General features: G+C 38.5%; 1 protein-coding gene across 6 annotated transcripts in view; it reads left to right on the top strand.

The window, feature by feature from the left end:
- Positions 1 to 18,215, top strand: part of INPP5B (inositol polyphosphate-5-phosphatase B) — a 79,515-nt gene that overhangs the window by 24,048 nt on the left and 37,252 nt on the right. For 5 of the 6 annotated variants that reach the window (XM_007492820.3, XM_007492823.3, XM_007492824.2 and 2 more), the window contains 2 exons: positions 14,788 to 14,884; positions 15,469 to 15,639. In XM_007492820.3, the coding sequence (XP_007492882.1) occupies positions 14,788 to 14,884; positions 15,469 to 15,639 (268 nt within the window). Of the gene's footprint in view, positions 1 to 9,369; positions 10,003 to 14,787; positions 14,885 to 15,468; positions 15,640 to 18,215 lie in introns of those variants that run through there. The other variant, XM_056795171.1, reaches the window with a different exon arrangement.

The following is an 18,215-nucleotide window of genomic DNA, read 5'->3' as shown; positions in this document are numbered from 1 at the left end:
ACCTTGACATTCAAATTTGTTTCTATGAAACATCTACCTTTTTCCTCCTACTTCTATCCTTCAGGGTCAGAGACCAGTTCTAGTTGTTCCCCCACATGACAGCCCTTTGTTCTAGAAAAACACATTAGAGACATGGTTGATGAACATCTAGAAAAGCCAGCCTGGCCTTCTGAAGAACAGGTCATGCTAAGCTAACTTTGATTTTTTCTTTTCTTTCTTTTTTTTCCCCCAGTGGAATAGACTTGGGGTAAATGACCTCAGCAAGACAGTCTATGATAAGCCCCAAAGATCCCAGTTTTGGGGACCAAAACCCACTATTTGATAAAAACTGCTGGGAAAATTGGAAGACAGTGTGGGAGAGATTAGGTTTGGATCAACATCTCACACCCTACACCAAGATAAACTCAGAATGGGTGAATGACCTGAATATAAAGAAGGAAACTATAAGCAAATTAGGCAAACACAGAATAGTATACTTGATTCTTTTCTTTATGGGGTTACTAGACTAGTAAATAAAGAGAATACTGTGAATATAGATTACCTAGAATTAAAGAAAGCTTTTGAATAAAGTATTATATTCTATTCTTTTGGAGAAAATGGAGAGGTATGGATTACCGGGGATTCTTAGCCTTTTTTGTGTCTTGGACCCCTTTGGCCCCTGGTCAAAACTTATAGATACCTTCTCAAAATCATGTTTTAAAATGTATAAAATAAGATATGAAGGATGACAAAGGAAACATATTGAAATGCATTTACCAAAATATTTTTTGAAAGTTCATGAACCCTCTGTTAAGAACCTTTGTATTAAGGGCAACTAGGTAGCTCAGTAGATAGAGAACCAGGCCTAGACATGGGAGGTCCTAGGCTCAAATTTTGCCACAGATCCTTCCTAGCTGTATGACCCTAGGCAAGTCACTTAAACAAAAATGCCTAGCTCTTACATCTCTTCTGCCTTGGGACTAAAACTTAGTGTCAATTCTAAGACAGAAGGTAAGGTTTAAAAAAATGTCAATATCAACATGGAAATAAATATGTTTTCCATGATGGTAAGTATATAGTCTGGATAAGAGTGCTTGCAATTGCTGGGAGGGAGGAAGAAAGTGGAGGAGGGAGACTATTTGGAGCATATAACTTCAGAAAACTTAAGTGGAAATTTGTTATTGCATATAATTGGTAAAATAAGATATCTTTATTAAACTAAAAACAAAATGGTCAATCAGTGTTATAAGAAGTTTCTAATGGAGGATCTAGACTTGGCCCTGTGCTGTTTGACATTTTTATCAGTGACTTGAATGATGATAATAGCTAGCATTTGTATGAGATTTTCAGATTTGCAAAATGTTTTACAGATATGATCTCATTCGATCCTCATAAAAACCCTGTAAGATAGGTGCTATTATTATTATCCCCATTTTACAGATGAGTAAACTGAGGTAGACAGAGGTTAAGTGACTTGCCCAGGCCCACACAGTTGGTTAGATTCTGAGTCTGGATTTGAACTCAGATCTTTTTAGTTCCTAGTCCAGTACTCTATCCATAGCTAGCAGTCACTATGGTTAATGCATACATAAATGGTATACTCATCAACTTTTCAGATGAGTTCAAGATTTGGATTAATAGTTATTACACTGCCTAAGAACCAGGATCCAAAAAGAATCCTGAGAAACTTGAGCACTGAGCTAAATCTAATAAGATGATTCAGTAGGGATAAATTAGAAGTTACACTTGGGTATCAAAAAATCATCTTCACCATTATAAGATGGGAGAGGCATGGTTAGACAGCAAATGTTCTGAAAAAGATAAGTGAATTTTATTGGTCTTCATGTGATGTAACAGGCAAAAACCCTGTTGAACTTCATTCAGTTTTAGGGTGCGTGAAGAGTGGCATTGTTCTAGGAATATGGAGGTGACAGTGCCACTGTACTCTGCTCTCATTGGACTTTGTTCAGTTCTGGCCACTGTGGTTGAGTGTTGATATTGTTTTCAACTAATTGAGAAAGTGAGTCCATCTCTCACTTTCACTGCCTCCTCTTAGGAGAGAAGTCAAAATTGTTTTTTTTTTCCTAGAAAATCCAGAAAATCTCCTATAGTTCACGAGTTCACTGATTCATTTGGGACTTCTTCAAAGGGACCAGCTCTCTTCTTTGCTTCTATTCAGAGGCATAAGCTTGGGCATACTTGGCAGAAGGGACTGCAGGAAAAGGGAGAACTGTAGGCCACTTGCTTCTAGCACAGACCAGAATATTGAGACACTCTCATCAATTCTTCATTCTTTGGAATTAGTGTCAAAATGGGGAATGTGCATCTATTTGGATGCCAAACTCATCCAAAGGCCTTGTGTTAATTTCCAAGTTTCTTTGGCTCCTTCAGCCTGAAAGACCTTGTATTTGAATGAACAACTGGATCAGCCAAGTCTTCTACTGCTTCTCTGCTTCCCTGGCAAATGGTTTTCTTTTGCTACACTTCCATTTGTTGTGTGTGGGTTTCTCTTTTCTCCCTTAAAATGGATGTAGCTTAATTCATGATTTCTCATTTATTTATTTATTCCTGTTTATGTGGCTAGAGATGCCCTTATCCCAGTGTCCTTTCCTAGAGTGATCACAGAGGGGGAGGACTTTCTTAGCTTACCTACATAGGACTCATGTATCCAATGTCATTTGTGTGATGCATGAAATACATTTCACATAGGTATGCTTTCTGAGCATTGCTTGAGTGATTAACGAGTTAATCCTTCTCCCAGCTAAACATATGTATATATTTTCATTCTGTCGCCAGATCTTGCAGAACCCTGAGGTAGGTCTCCCATGGAATTCTGAGCAATATTTTAGAAGGAAATAGTTACCCCTAAATCCCACTGAGACTTGTGGAGCCAGGCTTTGGATAATTGAATAAAGGAAGTGAGAACGAGAAACTATCCTTTCAGAACTGTCCTAAAATTCTTTGTTTAGTGGGAAGTGGGTACGGTTGTAACTCAAATGTAGGTTGAATTGTGCTATGGTCCCCCCACCCTGATGAACCAGCAAACAAAGCATTATGGCTTGACTGGTTTCTGAGAGGAAATGAATGCTATTTATATCTCAAGATCCCAACAAAGCATAACCCAGATTACCAAGGTGGACGCCAGAGAGATTGTTGGAAAAATAGCTCCCAGGCCTTTATTTTAAAAATTTGCAACTAGGTTCTGGGATTTGACTGTTGGATTTAATAAACAAAATTTCATTTGTCAACAAGCCCATTTGATGTGTAGGGGAGGCTAAAGAATGAATTTGCATTCATTTAACCTAGATACCTTGACATCCCAATTGCCTCTACCTGGGCTGGAGGTGGTACTGGCTTTTAAGCAAATGAAATCATTTTAGGCCACCTTGCTGTTCTACACAAAGAGCTTTTGTATATTCACTTTCTTCCTTTTTTCCCCACCTGCTGTTTTCCTTCTTTGTCCTTTGTAACTTTATACTTAGTTTCAATTGGGTAGAGCAACAAACTTTCTCTCCTTGGACTTCTCTCTTAAAAAAAGTTTGCTTTTGAATTCTTTGAGGGACAGTTTAGAGCAAGACAAATAAAGTATAAATATTCAGTTAGAAATGAGACTTTGGGAAGAAGAATCCTCAGGGAACGTGTCAGAGTGAGGAATAAATATTTATTAGAGGAAAGACATTATTATGTTGGTTAAAAGAAAGAACAGACGACTTGTATGTATTTCTTTCTTGAACATACTGTAGCAATGTTATAATCTTTATGTGTGATATATCTTATGTGACCTGAGTTTGGAAACAAATGTGAATAAGATACTTATTTCTGGAAGTGCTAATGACTTTAGGACTGGAACAAAGTTGTGTGTGTGTTCTCTTTTTTTCAAGGCTTCCTTAGTGGGCTGCTTTCCCTAGGTTGATTTTCCCTTTTCCCTTTTTTTTTAACCCTTACCATCTGCCTTGGAATCAATAATGTGCATTGGTTCTAAGACAGAAGAGTGGTAAGGATTAGGCAGTGGGGGTTAAGTGACTTGCCCGTTGTACAGCTAGGAAGTGTGCGAGATCAAATTTGAACCCAGGACTTCTGTCTCTGGGTCTGACTCAATCCACTGACCCACCCAGCTGCCCCTTCCCTTTTGCTTTAAAAGTTTGTCTTTGGAGGAGAGAACTAGCTGATTGTCTAAGAGGACAAATATTAAGGGTCTACATCTATCTATTGCAAAAAGGAGTAAGATTTCAGATGAGGCAAAGTTGAAATTTCAACCTATCTGATTCTCTCTTGATGATGTAACCCTGTGCAGGTCTCTTGACTGGCTCCCCTTCTATCTGTAAAATGGAGGTAGGGATTGATCCCTCCTGGAATTGTGGGATTCTGATTATACCATCCAGAGTGTTACCTAACCCATTGAGTTCTGTGTATCTTGCAAATTCAGTGAACATGTCATCTATGCACCTATCCAGTAGAGAAAGTTAGAGACCGCAGATCTGGAAGAGCAGAAATTTGGAACTGTACAGTTAATATATATCTATTCTGTTCCTTCTGTAAGGTAGAATTCTTCAAAGAAGCTGTGGAGCAAGTAAGTATCTTAGTGAATAGAGAGCCAAGCCCAGAGATGGAAGGTCCTGGGTTCTAATGTGGCCTCAGACACTTCCTAGCTGTGTGACCCTGGGTGAATCACTTCACCCCCATTGCCTAGCCTTTACCACTCTTCTGCCTTGGGACCAATACTTAGTATGGATTTTCAGACAGAAGATAAGGATATTTAAAAAAAAAGAGTAACAAGGGAGTGATATCTTCTCTTCAGAGTCAAGCTTGATTACAATTATTTTTTAAAGCTTGATCATTATAATCACATAGTTTTTTACTTTTCTGGAGGGGTAGTGATTATTCTTTCTCTTTATATCATAGTTGTTCCATAAATTCTTTTCCTGGTTCTACTTATTTTACTTTGCATCAGTTCATTCCATCTGGGAGGGTTTCTTGCTTGACAACTCAAATCAGACGGTTGCTCAGAGTAGGAGTCTTGTTTGAGTCATTCATTCACAGATGGAAACAGAAGAGAGAACCTGCTGTGTGGGATTAATATTTACAAGGTTGTCCAGAAACCTGTTGACATTAAACTGCTTCTTGTTTTAGAAGTTGGGTCTTAAAAAAACAACAACAACAAAACCCAGACAAACTGCTATTTTGTATCTAAAGGAGAGGCAAGGCAAAGCTGGTTTAGGGTGGCATTTTGACTTGGGGCAAACCCAGATGCTCCAGAGAAGGCAAATGTCGAATAGTAATGAATACTTGTGGGCCAGCCCCAGTGCCTTGCACATAAGAAATGTGTAATAATCTTAATGAATGAGGGAATTGATGTTCTTATCTTCTTGGTGTTGACAGTTATTTCATAATGTTTGAGCAGCCATGATCTGTTAACTGCCACCTGAAAAAGACTCAGATCTTATCCCAGTATGTTATTCTGTCACAGACTATTTTGAAAAACAAAACCAAACCAAACCAAAAAAAAACCCTTCATCTTCTGTCTTAGAATCGATACTGAGTATCAGTTCCAAGGCAAAAGACCAGCAAGGGCCAAGCAATGGGGGTTAAGTGTCTGAGGCTAGATTTGAACCCAGAACTTCCCATCTCTAAGTCTGCCTCTCTATCAACTGAGCCACCCAGTTGCCTCACTGCCATAGACTATTAAGTCTCATGGGGTGGGGTGGGGTGGGGGTGGGGGTTTCCTTAATGCATACAATATATAAACCTAGCTGTTATAAATGCCTCCTTAAAAACACGTTAGGTAGAGCAATATTACAGTTAGTCCCACAGGAAATGTTACAAAGGGGTATGACAATAGGCATTTATTAAGTGCTTACTACATGCCAGGCAGACAGCTAGGTGGTGCAGTGGATAGAGCACCAGGCCTGAAGTTAGAAAGACTCATCTTCCTGAGTTCAAACTCCAATACAGATGCTAGTTTTGTGACCCTGGGCAAGTCACTTAACCCTGTTTGCCTCAATTTCCTCATCTGCCAAATGAGACAGAGAAGGAAATACCAAACCACTCTAGTATCTTTGCCAAGACAACCTCAAATGGGTTCATGAAGAATTGGACATGTCTAAGACAACTGAACAGCAATATGTGCCTAGCACTGGGCTAAGCACTGGGGATAGAAACTCAAGCTAAAAGAAAGCATCTATTCTAAATGGGCTTACATTCTAATATAGGAAGATGGAACACACACACACACACACACACACACACACACACATACACAAAACCCTGAGTGTGTGTGTGTGTGTGTGTGTGTGTGTGTGTGTGTGTGTGTGAAGGTACCTGAAAAAGTTTACTGCCCAGGGCTTCTCCCTGCAATGGAAATCCCAAGAGGAATTCATCAGTGGGAGATAGAGGCTGCATGGAAGAGGGATGTTCCAAGGTGACGAGGCCTCAGGAACTGTGAGAGTTTCTAGGTGAGTCTACAGCTAAGGCATAGTGATGGGGAGTCCCCAAAGAACCAGAAGCACAGCCAGGAAGAGAATAGAAACATTACCAGACTGACATTCAGTAAAGTTAACCTTGTTGGAAAAAAATTATTGCTACCTTTTATTTTATATTATCTTCATTTTCAAATATATTCTTTCTCCCGATTGCCCAGTGATACATGCCTTGTAACAATGATCAAAAGAGGAAGCAAGTTATTCAAATTAATCAGCATGGTCAGTTGAGTCTGTTTTTCACTAAAATTAACTTAAGCTTTGTTTTTGAAAGTCTTTGCTGCTAGTATGTTTTTACAGATTCTTCAGTGCTAGGGGATTAACTCTAGCTGAAAGTGATGTGGAAAGTATCACTGTGGTGTTGACCTGTCTCCCAGGAAGCACAGGAAAGGGAAGTCAGGGGATTCCCTCACCCATTGCAAGAGAAGACACACACACACACACACACACACACACACACACACACACAAGCTCGATCTCTCTCTCTCTCTCTCTCTCTCTCTGTCTCTGTCTGTCTCAAGAGAAACCAGATTAAATTGTAATGGGGTGGGGGGCACGGTAAGGGGGCAGGTCATTGTCTCAGGGGATCAAAACCTAAGGATAGCAGGCCTTTGGTTTAAATATACTCTCAGATACTTCCTAGCTGAGTGGCCCTGATCAAGTCATTAACCCCAATTGCCTAGCCCTCATTGCTCTTCTGCCTTGGACGTGATACTTAGTATCAATTCTAAGGCAAAAGGTAAGAGATTTTTAAAAAACAATTGAAAAATATTTAACAAAATAAAACTACAATATAGAATAATGCTATTTTGTGATTTTCTAAGTCACTTTGTGGTCTACAAGGGCCACTCTTGGTCTAGACTCCTTATTTGTGCATCTGAAAGAAAAAAAATTAAATTTAAATATATCAAAGGAATGCTTTATTTATACATCTTGCCCTCTAGGAATTTACAGTCTTATTATTTAGAAAATGTAGTCATCAGCCAATGTTTAAATAATACTACAAGACAGTATTAAGTGCCAAATAAATGAAACAGACAGGCTTTATAATAGTTCTGTGGAGTGTGTAGTGTGCTCCCTTGTGAGTTAGAGAAGGTAGTAAATGAGCCAAGCCTTGATAGATAGGTGGAATTTGTACAAAAAGAGAATAATAGACCTGGGAATTCCAGGTATAGGATACTTCTTGAACAATCTACATTAGGGGAAAGAATAAAAGGTTTGGGATGTGGTATAATAAAGGATGAGATTGGTAAAATAGACTAGAAATGCATGCCAAAGGGCCTCAATGCCATGCAAAGGAATCATAGGGATTCAAAGTTGGATAGAACCTTAGTGTTCATCCAGTTCCAATATTACTAGGGGCATGAATCCTCTTTATCCTATGAAGAAAGCAGGTGGCTAGTAAACTTATTGGAAAGGGAAAGGGGAATTTTAGGAGAGATAAGAGTAGGAGATGAAAGGGATATTTTATATATATTTAGACTTATTGATGCCTTTTAAAAATTATCTCAGTCACTTTTCAGTATTTCCCTTCACTTTTCTCTTGACACCTATGACATAACAGATCTACAAGGTGATTATGGCCAATAGTGAGTGTAACCTTCCATACTTATGGTCTCTCACTTTTCTACTCAGATCAGAGAAGTATATTTTATTATCTCTTTTCTGGAACTACATCTGGTCATTGTTTATCATCTAAGTTCAGATGCTATCTTACACTGTCTTCATTTTGTAGAATCTCTTAGTTTTGCTTTCTTCATTCTGTATCAGTTCATATATGTCTTCCTGTATTCCTCTGAATTCTTAATACCTCTTTATTTCTTATATACAAACATATATATAAAGTGGGGGTTGTTATGTTATTCAATTGTATCAGTTGTATGTGACTCCTTATGATCCCATTTGGGGTTTTCTTGGCAAAGAAACTGGAGTGGTTTGCCATTTCTTTCTCTAGATCATTTGATTGATGAGGAAACTGAGGCAAATAGGGTTAAGTAGCTCGCCCAGGGTCACACACTGGTAAGTATCTAAGATCACATTTGAACTTGGGAAGATGAGTGTTCCTGACTCCATAGTCCAGTGCTCTAGCCAGTCACCTAGCTAGCTCAATGGAGAATTGATGAATCTAAAATTATGAACAGTTTAGTAACTTTTCTCACATTGTTTCCTTAAATTTTCAGACCATTTTCATAGCTCTACCAATAGTAAATTAATTTGCTTATCTTTTTGTAACTCTTCCAACATTATTTCCATATTTTCCATTTGTTGACAGTTTGATGGGTATGAGTTGAAGCTTCAGTTATTTCAGTTTGTCTTCTTTTACTTATAATTTGGAGCCATTTTCACATTTGTTTATAATTTGCTTCTTTTCTTGGAGAAAATTTTATATCCTTTAACTATTTGTTCCTTAGAGAAGTACTATTTTTGTATATTTGTTTACTTTGTCCCCTCCAGATTCAGAGAAGGAGGGGTGGGGCATGGCAACATGGCTGTAGGAGTAGGATTGGCTTCAGCCAATGGGAGATAAATGTTTTATACAAAGATTTTTCCCCCCACTGACAAATTTATCTTTTATTTTATTTATTGATTCTGTGCATGAAACAGATTTTTTATTTCATAAATTCACCTATTTTGACTTTTATAATCTTTTTTTTTAAACCTTACTTCTTGTCTTAGTAACAACTCTAAGACAGAAGGGCAAGGGCTAGGCAAATGGGGTCAGGGTCACCCAACTAGGAAGTGTCTGGGGTCAGATTTGAACCTAGGTCCTCCTGATTTTAGTCCTGCTCTATCCACTGAGCCACCGAGTTGTCCCTGTTATCTTTTGTATATGTTTTCTTATGAAATTTTCCTCAAGAAGAGTTGTGAAAGATATCTCTCATTCTTTAATCTTTAAAAATGATATATTCTCAAAGTGATATTTTAAGAAAATCAATCTAGTCAAATTGTTTACCATTGCCAGGAGAGGAGGGAGGAGGGAAGGTAGGGAGAGAAATAATTTGGATCTTAGAGATGAAAGCAAAAAGAAGGGCCAGAAAAGGGGTGATCAGAGAGATAGAAGGAGGTAGGGTAATTTAAGAGGGGCTGATCATATACCTGCTACCCATCATACCACAGGAAAGCCTGCAGAGAAGTCACAGCTAGCCCTTAATTCTGAGCTGTCCAAGGATAGGTGACCTGCCTAGCCCAGGACTGAAAACATACAGGAGGCTGCTACTGGGGAGAGGATGTGTGGCAGCTATGCATGTGAAACTGGTTTAGCTCCCTTGCTCATAAGATATATGCAATACATAGTATTTGTAAGGATGACTACTTCTGGGGCTTTTCACAACACTTGGGCAGGGCTGGAGGATCTGCCCTTCTGACTTGGTATCTGCACTAGAAGGAAGCCATCTCACATGTGAAATCATTTCAGTATGGAGTCAAACAAAAATAGTTGGTGAAAAGTCAAGAAAATTGAACTCAGGTTAATCTCTAAAGATGAGACTCATGGATCTTTGACTGGTGTCCTATTTGGCAAGATAGCACCTGCTAACCAGCCATCATGGTAAGTTCTGGAGAAGTTATGAAGGGAATTTATTGAGACATGAGAGAGGAAGCAGCAAGGTGACTCAGTGGATTGAGAGCCAGGTCTAGAGATGGGAAGTATTGGTTGATTCCAAGACAGAAGGTACGGGTTTAAAAAAAAAAAAGACTTGATGGAGTTCATTCTAAAGTAAAGACCAAATAGATATTATTTGATTGGTAATGAAGTAGGAAAATAGGATTCAAAGGCAGCTGACGAGATTCAAATTAAGTGCTAAGGTCTACTTTCAAAGCAGGATCGTTATGCATTTGTTCTAGCCAGTTTTGTATAAGTGGAGGTTTAGTATTGATCAATAAACCCACAGACCGCTCCCTTCCCTGGGAGAGTTCTCTTTTATTTGGCCCTTATTTGCAGATGTCTTAGGGAAGAAATTCAGCATTTAATGAGTCTATAGATTAAAGATGTCAAACTCAAATAGAAAAGAGGGCCACTAAACTGTACCTAAGAATATCTGGAGGCTGCCTGTTGACATAAAAAACTACATGTTAACACCAATGTTCAATTATATTTTTATTTTATCTTGTTAAGTATCTCCCAACTCCATTTTAACCCGGTCCCCAGCCCACTTGGGAGATTCTGCAGGCTGTTTCAGGCAGAATGTTTGACACTGATGTAGGTGATTCAGGGCAGAAAGGGTAAGAAAAGAAACCCCTGGCCAGACCATCTACCCATAAGTGTTTCTGTCTCCCCAAGCTTGAGAATACATGTTTAGGTAAGTCTGAAATTTGGTCCTCTGACAGAACTAAGTCACAATACTTAGGGGAAAGGCAGCATAGGAAATGGATGACTTCACAAACATTTCTTCAATTTCTACTATGTGCCAGGCACTGAAGATGTAGTGACAAGAGGGAAACAGTCTTTGTCTTCAAAGAACTTACATTCTATTGGAGGAGACAATATGTATGCATATAAGTGTGTGTATATATGTTTATGTGTATATATATCATAAAGGGCAGCCAAGATAGTGCAGTGGATAGAGTGCTAGACTTTGAGTCAGGAAGACTCATCTTCAAGAGTTCAAATCTGGCTTCAGACACTAGGTGTATAATGTTGGGAAAGTAACTTTCCCTTGTTTGCCTTGGTTTCCTCATCTGTAAAATGCAGAAGGAAATGGCAAACCACTCTGGTGTCTTTGCCAGGCAAACCACAAATGAGGTCAGAAAGAATCAGACATGATTGAAAAATGCCTGAACAACAAAATATGTCATAAAAGATAATTTGGGGGTCAGCTAGGTGGTTCAGTGCCAGACCTGGAGTCAGGAGGATCTGAGTTCAAATATAGACTCAGATACATCCTAGCAGTGTGACCCTGGGCAAGTCACTAAACCCTGTTTGCCTGCCCTTTGCTCTTCTATCTTAGAATTGTTACTAAGACAGAAAATAAGGGTTTTTTTTTTTTTTAAAGACCTAGGAGTCCTAGCTGAATAGGAAAATAACATGGTCAGACCTACACTTAAGAATATAACCTGAGGTTTTAAGACTTAAAAAAAAACAAAACCCCGGGGGCAGCTGGGTAGCTCAGTGGATTGAGAGCCAGGCCTAGAGATGGGAGGTCCTAGGTTCAAATGTGACCTCAGACATTTCCCAGCTGTGTGACCCTGGGCAAGTCACTTGACCCCCATTGCCTAGCCCTTACCACTCTTCTGCCTTGGAGCCAATACACAGTATTGACTCCAAGACGGAAGGTAAGGGTTTAAAAAAAAACAACCCAACCTCTTACTTTCTGTCTTAGAATCAATATTAAGTATGGATTCCAAGGCAGAAGAGTTGTAAAGGCTAGGCAATGGGAGTTGAGTGACTTGCCTAGGATCACATGGCTAGGAAGTATTTGAGGCCAAAATTGAACCCAGGACCTCACATCTTCAAACCTGTCTCACAATCCACAGAGGCAACTAGCTTTCCCTCCCCCCCCCCCCAGAAGACTTCTGTTCTAGTCCTTAATATTCTACTAACTTCTTGTGTTACCTTAGGATGATACAATCATAGATTTAGAACTGAAAAGACCTTAGAGATTCTCCAATCCAATTTCTTTATTTTTGTAGCTGTGGAAACTGAAGCCCATAGTGGTTTAAGGGACTTGCTAAAGGCCACACAGGTTATAAGGGACAGGCTTAGGTCTTAGAAGTCCAAGTCCATCACTCCTTCTACTCTATTATGCTGTCTTTTTTTTTTTATGGATAGCTCATTTCCCCCTTTTGGGACTTAATAAATAAATAGCAAATAGCTTTTAGTAAATAAGACATGGAAGAGAACTTTAAGAGTAACAGTATATGATTCTATCTGTGCCATGATTTTGGGGAGCAAAATTCTATTTGAGAATGGAGGAAGAGGATCCTGTAGGAAGGACTTTGAAAGCATCCATTGCCATATTTGTCTTCCCTGCCTTTTTTGTGTCTTCCAGGGCAATAGCAAGGTTTCTTGTTGATTCATAGGTCACATAAGGCATTTTCATTGGAATTTAACGATCTGTTTCAGATGAAGGGATTTTATGCTATAAACATGGCTGAAAATATATTTTTAGTCATTCTCTTCAGATCAGAATTCTTCTTCGATGCTTCATTCCTCCAGAGATACTACTATAATTTGAGAAAGCAAAGTGAGTTTGTGACCTCTTCATGTTCTCTGTTGGCAAGGGATTAACTTTTCCAGAAATAAGGATGCTATTCATAGAAAAAAATTTTTTTTCTTCTCATTTTAATTGGGCAATGTAAATTTTCTGTAAAGATTTCTTTGTATATTATGGTTTTTGGGGTTCTTAGACTCTCTGGTGTTCTAAAGGCACCAGCTAGTGTGGGTACACCCTTTCACTGCTATTCTAGTTTCATTTCCCTGACTTGTATAAAATGAGGAGATTAGGTCAGAAAATAGGGTTCAAGATGTGGCCAATGAGAAAATCTATTTTGCTTGACTCTGCACATTTATTACAAGGTTTTTGTTTTTGTTTTTCTATTGAAGGGAAGTGGGAATATGAGGGTAGCAAGGGATAGGGTTTCCCCCAAATGAGAAGAAAACAGAAAGTCCAGAAAGAATCACAGACAAATGGGGACATTTTTGAAAATGGCATGTTGAGTTTGTTATATTCTCAATTATGTTATACTCAAAAAGAAAAGCATGCATTATAGGAGATGTTCCATTTTATCCATGACTCTTTGCTTTTGCTTTATATCATATATAGAAATGCTTATTTAATTTGATATGAAATTTGGAATTTTAAGATTTGGGTAGAGGAGAGGGGGGAGAAAAAATATCTAAGGTCCTTCTTCTAATATTTAGAGATTTCAAAGGCAAAGTCTGGGGCCTTAGACTTTCCTTGGGGTGAGAAGATAACCATTCCTCATAATCGCATAACATTGTATAGTTTTCTACACATAAACTGTTTCATTTGACCCTATTAACAATCCTGTCAATTAAGCTAAGCAGATATTGCCTCCATTTTACAAATGGGAAAATCAGTCTTAGGGAAGTTGTGGCCTCAGTTTCTAGTCCATGGTCACACAGTAAATGACTGAGGCAGGATTAGAATCCATGTTTTTTTAACAAATCTTTTTTTTTTTTACAAATCTTTTCCACTCTATGCCACTGACTCTACTGATAGAGAATGAGGGAGTAAAACTAGCAGCTGAGAGTGGAATTACTTAAAATAAATCTTTGTACTTCTAAGAAACATTCTTGTGGGTTTCATTCTGCCTAGAGAATGTTTCCTTGACCTCCCCACAGTAATCCAGACTTAACAGAGTCTTAATCATCCTTCAAGATCCATCTTTATTTTATTTTATATTTTTAACCCTCACCTTCCATCTTAGAATCAGTACTGTGTATTGATTCTAAGATGGAAGAGTGGTAAGGACTAGGCAATGGGGCAAGGGACTTGCCCAGGGTCACACAGCTGGGAAGTGTCTGAGGCCAGATTTGAACCCAGGGTCTCCCATCTCTGTGCCTGTCTCTCAATCCACTGAGCCACCCAGCAGCCCTCCAAGATTCATCTTTAATATAATCTCTTCTTTGGTATTTTCTTTCTAACTCAATCAATACATTTATTAAATACCTACTATATTCGAGGCACTATGCTAAGAACTAAGCATACAAAAAGAGGTAATTGACAGTTCCAGCCTTCAAGGGGCTTCCAGTTAATAGGGGAGACAATATGCAGACAAGCATTGATCTCATCTCAATCTTTAAAATACTTAAAAAAAAGCCATCCTTATCTAGTTGCCTTTATAAATTATGTGCTATTCTCTGTACTTTCTCCCTTTCCTCTCTCCTTGCCTTCCCTCCCCCAATAAACTTCATGAGAACAAAGACTAGGAATTATATCTTGCTTGCATATCTTAAGTGCCTAGCATCATACCTTAGTACAGGACAGACTTTGTTCATATTTGTCAAGCTGAATGAAATTTCTTCTATAGACAGAACCCTTTCATGCATTTTTGGATCAGTGTGGATTATTATTATAGTTAAGAGATCCAGTGATCCTATATGAGTAGATAGAGCATCTCCCCCCACCCCTTTAAAATCCTTGCCCTCTGCCTTAAAATGATACCAAGTATCAGTTCCAAGACAGAATAGTAGTAAGGGCAAGGACAATTAAGTTAAGTGACTTAATCAGGATCACACAACTAGAAAGAGTCTGAGGCCAGATTTGAACTCATGAAGTTGAATCTTGCTGACCCTATGCTCAGCACTGTATCCCTTGTGTTACATAGATTTGTGTATCTTAACACATTCCTCCCCCTCCTGTCATTTTAGGTGTTCTAGCTTCTGAAGAACTGAAGCCAAATGGGAAAGGAGTGCCGGGGGAGCAAAGCTCTTGGGTTTTTGAAAAACCTGAAGCTGCATCTACCAGGTAGGACTTCTTTTGCTTGGACTTTGTAGGTCTCAGAATTGAAATGGAAGAAATAAAGCAAGACAAGAGGCGGGACATTAAAAGAAAAAAAACTCAGGGAAGCTGGATGCATCATCTGGCCTCGGTCTCAAGCTCTTTCCCTCCTCCCAACCAAAGTCTACATTATTCTTGTGCTCTCCAAGCTAGTAGGAGAAAAGCACAGCCTGGGTAAAGGTGGTCAGAGCCCTTGAAGCCCTAGAGAGTCAATGATGGGTACTTGGAGAGGTGCCCAGAGCTTATCAAGCTGGGAAAAAGAGATATTTTCCCTCATCTTGTTTGCTGTGTTGAGTTAGACAAAATCCTCTGGAGAGGCTCCTCTTGACTTTGTGGGGTTTGTGGGAAGGAAGAAGGCTGCCCCCTGCCACCTCCTGACCACAAAGAGAATTACTTGTCCTGCCAAAGCAGCCAGACTTGCCCTGCAAGAGCTCTCTCCTTTTCACCCCAGCGGCTCCTATCCCTCCGTAGAGAAGCCATCAGCTTTATATTTATGTGTTTCCTTGGGGGCAAGACTCAAAATGCCACTATCTGCCTTATTGTTGTTCCAGGCCAAATAAATCCAAACCTGAAATTACCAGTGACATGGTACGGTCTTCCACAGTGACTGTTTCAGACAAAGCTCATATCTTATCGATGCAGAAGTTTGGACTTCGAGACACGCTTGTAAAATCACAGCTAGTACAGAAGGAAGAGACTTACACTTACATTCAGAACTTCAGGTAACACACTAAGAAGCTACATGCTGATTTAGCTTGCTGAAATTTAAGCCCTTCCCTTCGTGTCCTAGTCCCAGAGATGGCTCAGTCTCCCGAATCTCTTGCTTTTGGACCAGTTCCCTTGACGAACCTGCCTTTCCCTTTTTATCTCCTCTCACTTTTTCTCTTCCTTGACTTATGAACCATCTCAGCCACTTTGGGTCCTGGAAGAAAGAATTCTGAATGAAAGTTGTATTTATCTACATTTGAGATTTTGAAAGTCTTTAGATAGTGTATTGGATCAGCTAAAGATAGACTATGTGGAATATGGAAGAAGACTGCATTTAGGCATGAGAGGAACAAGACTATTCCTGGATCTTCAATTTATCAGCTATGTGATGTTGGACTTAACTTATTCTGGCCGTAATTTCTTTGTCAGTAAAATGAGGACATTGGACAAAAATGACTCCTAAGGCCCCTGCCAACTTAACTTTTCTTGTCTCTGTGAAATCAAGCTAGGATAAAGGTACAGAATTTCCCACCAATTCCTCTTAATTCCAGAACTTTCCCTCCTCTATTTATTTATTTTTAAAACCTTACTTTCTGTCTTAGGACTAATACTGGTATTGGTTGTAAGGCAGAAGAGTGGTAAAGGCTAGGCAATGGGGGTTAAATGACTTGCCCAGGGTCACACAGCTAGAAAGTGTCTGAGACCATATTTGAACGCAGGACCATCATTCTCTAGGCCTGGCTCTCAATCCAGTGAGCCACCCAGCTGCCCTTGCTTTCCCTTTTTTAATGGTTTCCTATTTATCCTGGATATAGCTTGCTTTCTAGATATTTGTTTACATGTTATCTCATTAGATTGTAAACTCCTTTAGGATAGTGACTATCTTTTGTCTCTTTATGTAACCTCAGTGCTTTGCCCAGTGCCTGATACATAGAAGGTTATTCATAAATGCTATTGATTAAATTTTTTAAAAAATTAAATAATTTATTTAGAATATATTCCCATGGTTACATGATTCATGTTCTTTCCCTCCCCTCATCCCTTCCTCCTCCCAGAGCCAACAAGCAATTCTACTGGGTTACACATGTATCATTGATCAAGACCTATTTCCACATTATTAATATTTGCACTAGAGTGACCATTTAAAGTCAAAATCCCCAATCATATCCCCATCGAACCATGTGATCATCAATTGATATTTCAAAATATTTTGCATTATAACTATAGAAATGAGTATTTCCATTCATTCAATGTGTTTTTTATTAAGTATCATTTGTATTCAGCACACTGCTGCAAGTGTTGTAGAATCATAAATTTTGGGGACCCTAAAATTGTCTATTCATATTGCTTTACTATATAGATGATGAACATGAGGTCCAGAATAGCTAAGTAGTTTATGGCAAGCCATATAGGTAATAAGTGGCATAGACTGAACTTGAATTCTATTGCCTACCTTTCTATATTAATTCTACTAATAAAAATAAGTCTAGGTCCTTGCCCTCAAAGCTTATAATCTAGTTCAGGTGATTAGAATCTACATCAATAAATGTGGTATAAATGGGAAAATGATTAGTATATAAGTGAAGTACAGAATGCCAAGAGGTCACACAAGAGAGTAATCCTTTCTAGCTGAGGGAATTTAGAGAAGACTTCACAAAGAAATAATTATTTTATTTCTTAAAAGATTTAAAAATTTTAAAACTTAAATCTTAACACATTATAAGTAAACAAAAAAGTAATAAGGTCATATAACCTGAACTATTTACATATTTTCAAATGTAAATTTAAATAAAATAATAGCTATTTTACTTTTTATTATTTCCTTCTGAGTTCCCATTTGTATATTTAAAATTTTTTAATGATTTAAAAGTTTTATTGATATCTTTTGATATCTCCCCCATTTTCCAATGTCTCCCCAATCCCTTATAACAAAGAATAAAAAAGAAAAGAAAAACAATTCAGCAAAACTAACCCACACATCAAAAAAAGTCTGACAGTATATACAGTATTCCATACCCATAAGTCATCCACCTCTGTAAGAAAGAGAAAGAGGTACCTTCTTATATCAGCCAACAACTAGCTATTAAGTGATTATTATATGCCAGGTCTTATGTAAGCATCGGGAATTCAAAGAGAGGCAAAAGATAGTACCTTAAAGGACCCTCCATTCTAATTAGGAAGAAAATATATAAGTAACTCAATACCTATAAGGTATATAGAAAGTGGATGGAAGGCAATCTGAGAAAGAAAGGCAGTACTTCCTTGGAGAATTCTGGGAAAATTACCTACTGCGGATGGAATTAGAGATGTTTCTTGGAGGAAGCCAGAGAAACTAAGAGATGGGAGTGAAGGGGCAGAACATTCTAGGAATAAGGGGCAATTATCCAAAAGGCAGCTAGATGGTACAGAGTGTAAAGCACTGGGCCTGATGTCAGGAAGACCTGAATTCAAATCCAGCCTCAGATACTTCCTAGCTATGTGACCCTGGACAAATCATTTAACCTTGTTTGCCATAGTTGTCATAGTAAAATGACTAGAGAAGGAAATTATAAACTAATCCAATATCTTTGCCAAGAAAATCTTAAATAGG

This window comes from Monodelphis domestica, chromosome 4 (assembly GCF_027887165.1).
Source record: "Monodelphis domestica isolate mMonDom1 chromosome 4, mMonDom1.pri, whole genome shotgun sequence".
In the NCBI taxonomy this organism is placed as follows: Eukaryota; Metazoa; Chordata; class Mammalia; order Didelphimorphia; family Didelphidae; genus Monodelphis; species Monodelphis domestica.
Note: the sequence above shows the minus strand (reverse complement) of the source record. Positions and strands in the feature narration are given on the sequence as shown.